This window comes from Eimeria maxima, genomic scaffold (assembly GCF_000499605.1).
Source record: "Eimeria maxima Weybridge genomic scaffold, Emw_scaff1404, whole genome shotgun sequence".
Classification (NCBI taxonomy): domain Eukaryota; phylum Apicomplexa; class Conoidasida; order Eucoccidiorida; family Eimeriidae; genus Eimeria; species Eimeria maxima.
Window position 1 is genome coordinate 1 of NW_013564373.1, and position 10,345 is coordinate 10,345.

Genomic DNA, 10,345 nt, shown 5'->3' on the forward strand with positions numbered 1-10,345 from the left:
GGGCTGCTGCTGAAGCGAGATGCTGCTGTTGTCTCCTTTAAATATAGCAGCCCTGCTGCTACTGAAGAACTGCTGTTGCATCAACTGGACTATACTGATTCTGTGGAGCATGCAGCCTTCATGTGGCACCGAGGGGCGCAAACAGGCGACGTCTCACGCCCGCTGAGTGGCATGCATCTCCTGGTTGTTTGCGAAGGGAACCATGAAAGTTCCAAATGGCTAATATGAGATCTTGCGATCCCAGCTAGCCAAAAAGCTAGCCAAAGACTGTGCAGGCAGCCTTGCAAGAAGGCAGGTAGGCGGCAGAAATTTGGTTGGGAATGGTCAATCCCAGTCCCGATGCATTACCTGTCAGGTAGTCCTGATGGTATTGCACCAGTTGATGCTGCGTCTTCAGATTGTTTTCCCCCTCAAAATCCCTGGTAAATACACCGGACACATGGCGGCGAATTCGTGAGGGCTCCCTCACAGCTCGACCGCAGCCGTACCTCTCTGTTCTGTACCTCTTCTGGCATCTCCCACTCAACCACAAGCATCGGTCATCTGAGTACCTCATCGTGTCCTCACCAATCCTTACACAACATTCCGGGTGCAATTTGAGAATCTCTGCTGCATGTGTGTACGGTTCTCATCCCTCAGGTGTGCTGCATTGAGGTCAAAAATAATGTCGATCGAGGCTGTAGTTGCACTGCCTCCACTTCTGGTGCAGCATAGGTGGCGACCGCTTGCCGTTAGCTGTGGAGAGCTCCTCAACACATCGCAGTGTCCCTTGAAATAGCCAATCTGATGCTGGTGTAAGTGATGGTGTCGCCACTGAGCTGCCCCTGGCAAAAAAGGGGCTACAGCATGCAATAGAATGTTGATTTCTGATAATTGCTGTCTCAACCTCCTCAGCTTGGCTCTAGAGCAGCAGACGTTGTAGAAAGCCGCCTTTGTTCTCAAGAACGAACTCCTTGGAGTGGCGAACGCCCGTCAAAAACTAGCAAAAAACTGGCCTTTTCCCCATGGTCCTCCTGAAGCAACCGGCTGGTGAAGCAGGTGGGCTGCTGCTGAAGCGAGATGCTGCTGTTGTCTCCTTTAAATATAGCAGCCCTGCTGCTACTGAAGAACTGCTGTTGCATCAACTGGACTATACTGATTCTGTGGAGCATGCAGCCTTCATGTGGCACCGAGGGGCGCAAACAGGCGACGTCTCACGCCCGCTGAGTGGCATGCATCTCCTGGTTGTTTGCGAAGGGAACCATGAAAGTTCCAAATGGCTAATATGAGATCTTGCGATCCCAGCTAGCCAAAAAGCTAGCCAAAGACTGTGCAGGCAGCCTTGCAAGAAGGCAGGTAGGCGGCAGAAATTTGGTTGGGAATGGTCAATCCCAGTCCCGATGCATTACCTGTCAGGTAGTCCTGATGGTATTGCACCAGTTGATGCTGCGTCTTCAGATTGTTTTCCCCCTCAAAATCCCTGGTAAATACACCGGACACATGGCGGCGAATTCGTGAGGGCTCCCTCACAGCTCGAGCGCCGCTGTGCCTCTCTGACACCTCCCACTCAACCCCATACTTAAGGTGCATCATCCCAAGCATCCCAATGGGCCTCCTTTTGAGACCCTACAGCTGTACCGCTGTGACTGATGCGTCGGCTGCCGGTACAGAGCAGGTATGGAAATGGAAATAACTGGCTTTTCTCTTGCCTGTAGTGCCTCCGCTCAAGTGATTCTCCTGCAACTACTGCTGTCGCTGCAATCGGGGGGGAGCCCTTAATTCGGAATGGCGAGCCATTGCATTCTCTGCACTTGCAATACGCCCTGCTGTTGTTGCTGCTGTTGCTCTTCTGCGACTAGGTCCCCATGTGACACAGGTGGGAAGACAAGCGGAGGCTGGTTCTGCTGTTGTTGGTGTTGCTGCTGCCGCTGCAATATGACCTGCTGCTGCATTTGCTGCTCAGAGCCAGGCATCACGAGCGTGCGCTGTTGCTGCTGTTCCCAACCGCGCGACTGTTGAAGGCCTACGCCCACACAGGCTGCACCTGCTACCCGTAATCTGGCCCCTGGTTGTTGTCCCACAGTCTTCTGTGAACTCTGCTGATATCTGTCTTGTTGAACCTGGAGCTGCTGACGTTGAAGATGCTGGTGCAGCTGGATAGCACTTTGTTGATGCGACTGCCGCTGCTGCTGGGAGGCATTCGAGACAACTCCAGGCCCCCAGAACGAGTTTTCATCTCCCTGCAAAGGAAAGCAAAAATGCAGTGCTTGAATGGATTTGCTCCTAAGGTGGGTTTATCATCAAATGATGACCAGAGTAGCATGCACGCCAGAAAGGGGTGCTGATGTATCCATGATTTAAACAGCAATGAACCTAGAAGACAAGTTCGTATGCAGCAGACTACCTGATGGTGCACGGGTGCTTCGGTAAAGCTGCTAGGCGTCCAAAGCTGCTGCAGATGCTGCTCTTGTAGCGAAAGCCTCCCATTAATCTCGGACAAAGGGGTAACTGTAGCTAAGGGGCATTCGGCGTCGCCATACACAGGATCCTGCGATTGCTGCCTCGTTTGCTGTTGCTGTGGCTGCAGTTCCTGGTTGTGCTGTTGTTGCTGCTGCAGTTCACCAGATACAAGGCCAACAGGTGACGTACTTTCAGTAAAGATGTTTAGCTGCTGCTGCTGAGTTGGCTGCCAGCTGCTAGCAGCTGGAAACTTGCCACAAGGCCCTCCCCCTGAAGCAGGAGGAGCTAGCTCGAGACACCCTGGGCGTTGTTTATGCTGTTGCAACTCATGCTGGTGCATCTGTTGCACGTCGTGCAGTTGTTCCAGCTGTTGTAGTTGATGTAGATGCTGCAGCTGATGCTGATGTGGCTGCGCTTGCTGCTGCATCGGGCGCATGTCCATCCATACCCCTTCAGCCAGGCGAAGGAAGTCACTCCCAGGGCCGCTTGTCTCTTGCTGCTGTTGCTGTTGTTGTAGGTGGAAAATTTTCTCCTCCGCTGGTGGGGGGTTGGATACAAGGCGCAACTGTTCCTGCTGCTGCATCTGCAACCTTTGCTTTGGGTGGTGCCTTTGTTGAGTAGAAGCCCGCCGCCCTTCAGTTGGAAGAGCAGTGCCTGCGGATGTTCCCTCTGTGTGAGATGTTGATGAGGCATTTGTTGATACTGCACCGGTTGCCATCAAACGCTCGTCGGTTTCTACATCGCAAACAGATGTTGAAGCCAGCTGACCGCACAGGGCCTGGTGCTGCTGCGCCTGTTGCTGCTGTGTCAAACGAGCCACCTGACTTCTTCGTTGTTGTTGCCGGCTCCCGCGAGCGGCTTTGGGGGTCTGTTGTTGCTGGTGCTTCTGCTGGTGCTTCTGCTGGTGCTCGGTCACAGTTCCACAAAGCTTGAATTGCTGTTGTTCCTGCCCCTGCAGCTCTTCACCAGTGTTTACACTTAACAGATTGAGCTGTTGCAACACTTGATCTTGCTGGTGTTTAACGTGAGTTTTCAATAGCTCTTCCTGTTTGCCTTCAGCACCTTCCATGTCCCGTAGTGCAGGAGCACCCGCTGCTTCCCCATCAGCAGCAATGACGGCTGGGTGGATGACAGCTGGATGTGTGAGTGGCTTCCCATTAACCCACAGGGGGACTCCCAGGCGGCCAAGAGACTCGAGCAAGGCGGCCTTCTTTGCAAGGGATCTGTTTTCGATGTGAGCAATGACGCATGTCTCCGTGAGCTTCTTTTGCTGGTCCCTGGCTGCAGGAATCCCGCTGCGTAAGTGTGCCTCCCACACTTCCGGCAGGAGCTGCGGAGCAATACAATGGCGGCAAAGAGCACCGGAAGGCGCTTTCAGAATAGGACGAGTCCCAATGCTGTAATGACGGAAGCGAGGGTCTATCTGTGACATACACAAGCTCCACATCCAAAACTATCATTCAAACTATGAATGCCTGACGAACGGGAGATCAGCAAGTCTATACGGGGAACAAGCCTCCTTTTTACTACCCGCATGCACATTGCCACTAACTGGCCTCTGCATAACCATTGCATACGCACAGTTCGTATGCACAGAAGACCATAAATACCGTTCTTGTGCCCCTACATGTACAGGTCAGTCGGTTCTTAGAATTTGGCTTAGGTTACCTCGCACGTCATGCCTTGGATTGCCTTGGTCGTAACAAGCCTGATCTCACTCGTGCAAATTCCTTTAACGGCATATCCGGAGAAGTCCCTTACTGGTCTTTCCAGAGGCCTTGTCTCAAACGCTCGAATTGTCAGATCCAGACATCCGCTGCTGCTTCCGCCACCATTGTTGCTTACCTCTGTCTGCTCGGAGCTGCGTGAGGTACTCACTATTGAATAACGCCAAATGTTGTTCTTCTTCCCTGCAAGAAGGAAGTTGCAATAATAAAAAACGGGCACAACAATTTGGAAAGATTAACACATGGTTGGCCACGGTTACTTGGCTCACTGTGGCAGATGCATTGCCCCCCCCTTGTCTGTTGGGAACAGGGTGCCATGGCTGAAGTAATACTAACCGATAGCCGTTTGTTGTCCAGTGCCTTTGTGTCTTCGGCAGCACGATGGTCTACCCTGGTGCGTGGCTGTTGCGGTTACACTTGCAGATGCCGTGCCCTCTCCCACCCTCAATCGTTTGCCGTCTACTTGCTGCTGTTGTTGCTGCCCGTAACTCCTCAAAAGCCCCTCCACGTAGTTTTCCAGATGGCGCAAAAAAGTCTGAAGTTTCTCAAACTTTGAGCGCTCTTCGTCCTTCAAACAATATGGCAAAACACAAGACAGGAGTCTCGCGAAGCGGAATGTGGACCAGTAGTCACAGAACTGCAGAAAACAACTATTGCGAGGGTAAAAGTGACACGGGAATTGACGAGAATTGGGTGCGATGTCAATCCGGATTGCATGAAACGAGAATAGCTACATCTCGGTTAAACCAAACTTTCGATCTTCAGCACATGGAGCCGCTCCACTGGGTAAATTGTAAGCAAGGATTTAAGCCAAATAGCATAGCTAAACGAATCGACGCCGCCAGGAAGACGCAGGACACATATACGCCGGTAGACAGCAACGCAAACATACAGAACGCCTAAAAGGAAACAGAGGCATACGACTAGTAGATAGGGTTCGCAAGCTAGCGAATATGCTACTAGTGCAAGCTTGATGCTCTGTACCACAAAAGATGCCCACAAACAACTAATGGTAGAGAGCCAGGTGTGCACTCGTTCAAACGGTAGCCCAGCCCAACGCGCGTTAGGAACAGGTGGGGCCGTGTACTCCTCCCGTCACTGAGGCTCGGTAGAAAAAACGACGCAGAATCCCCATTCGCTTGCTGCTAGGAGTGATTGATCCACGATACCGAGAACTGTGCACCACAAAAATCAAGACGTGAAAGTGGGGTTGCGTACTCCTCCTGTCACTAGAGCTCGGCAGAAGAAAATGACGTAGATTCCTTAATCTCTTGCTACTGTGCACAACAAAATTCAAGACGTGAAAGTGACTATTTTGCGCTTACACCTTCCACTGAGCAACTGACGGTGAGAACCTTTCCGCCAAACCTGCCGGGTGCGTTTCGTTCTTGCAGCCCCCAGCAGCGGAGTTTGAGGGGCTCATGCAATTGTGGCAGAAGCTGCTGGCCGAGTGTATTGAACGCCGCAGCAACCAGCGGGACAAGAAGACACGGCACGTAAATGATTGCCAATTCCATCTGCAGGGAAGCCGCGAAGGTGTCGCATATCCCTCCAGCGTGGGAGAATAGCGTATGGGCCGCCGGATGCAGCGTAGGCGAGAAGATGTAGTAGCTCTTTTTGACTCCTAGACTTTGGCTACTGCTGTTGTTTGCAAAGGCAGCGGAGTTGGCAGCGCCGCCAGGCTCTCCAGAGCCAAACTTCAGAATGCGGCCAAAGGGAAGATTCAGAGGTAACGTAATCAGCAAAGACGTAGGGTGAGAGCGGTCACAAGAACGGTCCAAGCCTGGTGTCAACATAGGTAAGCACGGCGGAACACGGGGCAGCAGTGCTGAGACCCTCTTCGCCGCCGTCGCAGCTGAGACGTGTTTACTAGTCTCCTCTCGCTTGCATAGACACCCCTGATGATGAGGCGGTTGCTGGTTAACGGCAACGGCTGCTTGCTGGAGGCAGCCAGTGCTATGTTCGCGTTGCACATGTTGCCCAAACATCAGCAGATTATCCAGTTGCTGCTGCTGCAGTTCTTGGTCTCGCTCACCGGAAGGGTCCAATAGATGCGACTGCAGCTGGCTTGCAGGGATCAAATGCTGCTTTAAGTGTTTTTGTCTGGATGCAAGCTCCATGTAAAATGAAATTCTATCCTGTTGCTGCCGCTGCTGCAGTTCCTGCCGCTCCTGCGGTAATGTGGCTGCGGTGAGCTGTCTCTCAGTGAGACAATCCAGTTGCTGCTGCCCCCTGAAATGCTGCTGGAGGCGCTGCTCATGTTGCTCCTCGGCAGGTGGCCAGAGACAGAGCCTTGGGACAGATGTTATCGGTGTAGCAGCTTTGTTTGCCACTGTAGCTTCCGGCAAATCAATATGCCTGTCATCTCCTTCAGAAGCAGGCGCTTCAGCACCTTTTACACAGAGCGGACCTAGTCCAGTTGTCGATGCCGCTACTTGCAGCATTTGTGAGGGGCTGCAGGTCCCGTCACGGCTCTTTCCCACCGATCCCTGGCTGCTTCTACCGGTAGCAGCAGCAGAAGCAAAGGTTGAAAAGGAATCGCCCAGGCAAGCTGGCTCGATCAGACTGCTGGACAAGCTGTTGCTAAGACACATCGAATGGCTTAGGGAATCGTCTGCCCAGGATGATTGCCACTCTTGTGTTGGTGCTGCTGGATCTGCACTTCCCACTATGACTGCAGCTGAAGAACAATTGGGTGGTGCAGAAGTCTCTTCAGGTGCGCATGCTGCACCACAGGAACTTTCGTTGCAACTGCCGCTGGCGTTGCAAGGGGTCTGCCGCTCTGCATTTGGCACCTCCTGGATTTGGTGCTCTGGTGTGGTTGCTGCAGCAGCAACTGCTGCTGCCGGAGCGGTTGCTGGAGTTCCTTGGTTTTGCCCCCATCCCCTGAAGTCGAAACAGGAGAGGAATGCTTCGTTATGCTGTGGCTGTACAAACGGCAGCGTCTGCTGCTGATTGGGATTTGAATACGATTGTTTCCCTGAACCATCCTTTGGTGCCGGAGCTGTGGTTGAGCTGGCAACAACAGCATCAAACCCCAGTTCACCCTGCGGGGTCTGCGGTGGCGCAGTCGACCCCTGAGAGGCAGGTGAATAGGCTCGCGGTAAGCCAGACAGAAAGGCCAAAGCGCACGGACTGTCTACTGTTGCTGCTGCTGCTGTCGCTGACGCGGCAGGAGTTGCACCAGGCGGAGCTGCAGAGGTCATAGGGGACCCCCAGCCAGGGACACTAACTTTTGGCTGCACACACAAAATCACAGTAGGGAATCCAGACATCTTGCTTTCAACTCATGAGGCTTACGTTTTGCGGGAATGTTCTTGTTGCGGAGCTGCAGCAACAAGAAGCTAAATAAGCAACAGTAGGTGAAGTTGACTTACAAGACCCACTCGGTGAGCTGGGGCTCTCTGGAACTCTGGAACAGGTGGTGTAAGTTGCTGCAGCTGTTGCATCTGGAAACGTTGCACCTGGTGTAGCTGCATAAGCTGCTGCTGCTGCGGCTGTGTCTGCTGCTGTTGCGCAGTGAGCTCTGAAAGTGGCCGCTCCCCTTCACTGCTGTGTTCCCCTTCATCATTTCGCCTGCATGGCGTCGGTTGAGGTGGAGGTGATGCTTGCAGCAGTAGTTGGCTTTGCTGTTGCTCCTGCGGGGACAGCATCTGCTGATGTTTCTTCTCCTGGATTGTTCCTGTTGCTGCCCCTGCTTTGCTGTCTTCCAGACACCCCTTAATCTGCTTCAGGGCCTCACCCAAGACGTGCGGGGGATAGAGAAAGTCCCACGGCTTACTGCCAAGGGTGGAGATGCTTTCAGCTGTGGTTGTGGTTGTTGCTGCTGTTTGTTGCATGGCCATTATCTTGCATTTAGTCGCACTGCCAGTACACTTCCTCATAGAAAGATATGCAAATATCTCCCTTTGATATTAGTCTCCAACGTTTGGTGTATTTCTATAGAGTATGTGATAGAAACAACTAAAGTATGGGATATCCAGAGCAGATACGTTTATGTAACTGTTGCTATGCGCGCATCTAGTTGCCTCGCATGATGGCCACGCGCAGAAGCAGACACACATAAACATATAAATCCTATTAGGCCCATAAAGAAGTCTTTATGTGCGTCACCATACTCCCACTGTGGACATGAAGCCTGTTGGATGCAGGAGAGCTGATCCCGTCCTGAGGCGCCCGTTCACCTTGGCTGTCTTCCGTGGTCGACCCACCGAGCACGGAAGTTAAACGAGCGCGGGTTACTGCAGCTGCTGCTATTGCTCCAGTTGTCTTGTCCTTTTGGCCCGCCAGAATTAAAGGAAACGCAGCCAAGAATAATCGTAAACGCGCAATTTGATCACAAGAGGGGAAGGAAGGCAGCAAAAACTAGCGGCCATGCACGAGGCTACGGGCGGGGCGCGCAGCCGGTAGGCGATAAAGGCACAATGCGCGTTGGCGCATCGGACTCAGAACGTAGAGTTAAGTAGTAAATATTAAGTGGAAAAGGCGTTTAGAGCCAAAATAAGGCCTTGGAACCTTCCGAGAACGGCAGGGGAGTAGCTCGAAACCTCGCCTCTGCCCCTAGTCGCAGGCCGAGGATGCCCGGAGCAACACAAACTTGGGGCCTAAAGGCAAACAGCTTAACTAGTAAGCACACAAATGCCAGAAACACCTTCCGTTTACTATGTCTTCATGAGACAACTAGGAGACAAAGGGGAAGAGAAACAGATACAGCAACCCGAGACAACAACAGCAGTGCTCGTGTTCAAGGATCGCAGTAACGAGTGAGTTTCGGGAGTACGTATACCCCATCGAGCTCATCTACAAAACACTAAAAACGCAAAATATAAATAGACTGAATTACCAACCGGCAGAGGGGTCACGAAGCAGCGGTGCGCCTTCATGTTTGGGGGGCGGGTGTGTGCTGCCGCGGCTGCTGTCTCCCGCTGCAGCCAGTGCCTGTGCTGCTGCTGATGTAAATGTTCGTGAACAGTGGAGAACCAATATACTTCTAATTCGAAATAACCAGGGTAGTATAGATAATGAATGCTGAACAACTATGCACACTAGACAGAAGCCCTGGGCGACCTCACATACGTACTCCGTAATTGCAGTGTTGAGGATCCCTCTTGGCCCCCAAACGAAGACGGTGGAGGCAACAACTGTGGTCCTTCATAATGGATTCTTTTCTATCACGGTATGCGAAAAATTAGTTGACATCGCCTTATGAGTCATATGGAATAGACCAGCGCACCCGACATTCTACTCCCATAATACGGTCCCCTGCGTCCACATTTCTATCTCGAAAATAGGGGAGCGTTCTAGGCCGGAATGTTCACCTTCTATGGGGAACATCGGTGGGAATCTGGCTTCAGCAGGTAGCTCAGAACAACTCCATAGATATTAGCAGACTGCTGATACACTACTCCAACCCACTCCTCCAATCTTTCGGCCTGAACGTCCACTGTGGCTCAGAAGGTAGAGTAGCGAAAGGCCTATCGGCCGGGACATCTAACCGTCCCTACTAGGTTGCCGCGTTTTTAATGAATACTGAAACGTTCACTACACAAGGTAGTGTGATTGAAACCCTCCACCTAGTCTAAAGAGTTCGCCGTGGGAGGACCCGAGCGTACGGGCATACTAGCCAGTAGTGTGGGTAGTCTCCACTGTAGTATTACTGCTACTGCTACTGCTCTTGCCGCTGTTGTTGCTACTGCTGTCGTCAGTCTCCGACTCGGAGACAGAGTCCTCGCTGCTGGTGCTTCCCATACGGGCCAGCTCCCGGTGCATTTTGAAGAGAGGCGACCCTGAAAAGATGGATAAACAGGTAACCCTCTAGGGTTTGCCACATCTAAGAGGTTTTCGCGTTAAAAAACGACGCTGCAGGGGCAAGTGGGCGTCTCAGAAACGTAGTGATCGAGGTTAGTTTGGCTATAGGTTCCCAAGAAGACTCACTCAGCCTATCCGGCATAGCACTGTGGATGAATAAGCCGCCCCCTGAGAGAAACGCAAAAATTCTAAGCCTAAAAGGCCTAAAGAAATGAAGAAAATCTACCTCGCCCACGCCGCACATGCGTGACATCTCAACAGGTAAGAGGCTACCCATAACCACAAGACTCCGCCGAAGCCAATTGAGTAGCACAGTTCAAGATTCAGGGTTCCGTGTGTGCGTACATTCTATATATATATATATATATATA

At 52.2% G+C, this 10,345-nt stretch overlaps 2 protein-coding genes across 2 annotated transcripts; both read right to left on the reverse strand.

Moving 5' to 3' along the window:
- Window positions 1-1,754: 1,754 nt before the first annotated feature.
- EMWEY_00052280 (hypothetical protein, conserved) lies at window positions 1,755-8,011 on the reverse strand (the record flags this gene model as incomplete). Its single annotated transcript, XM_013479844.1, has 6 exons — window positions 1,755-2,219; window positions 2,384-3,862; window positions 4,108-4,349; window positions 4,503-4,734; window positions 5,492-7,405; window positions 7,544-8,011. The coding sequence occupies 6 exons, from the start codon at window positions 8,009-8,011 to the stop codon at window positions 1,755-1,757; spliced, it is 4,800 nt and encodes a 1,599-aa protein (XP_013335298.1).
- A 1,774-nt stretch (window positions 8,012-9,785) lies between these two features.
- On the reverse strand, window positions 9,786-10,142 carry EMWEY_00052290 (hypothetical protein; the record flags this gene model as incomplete). Its single annotated transcript, XM_013479845.1, has 2 exons — window positions 9,786-9,952; window positions 10,101-10,142. Coding segments are annotated over 2 exons (209 nt in total), but the record flags the coding sequence as incomplete, so codon positions are not given.
- Between the last annotated feature and the right edge of the window lie 203 nt (window positions 10,143-10,345).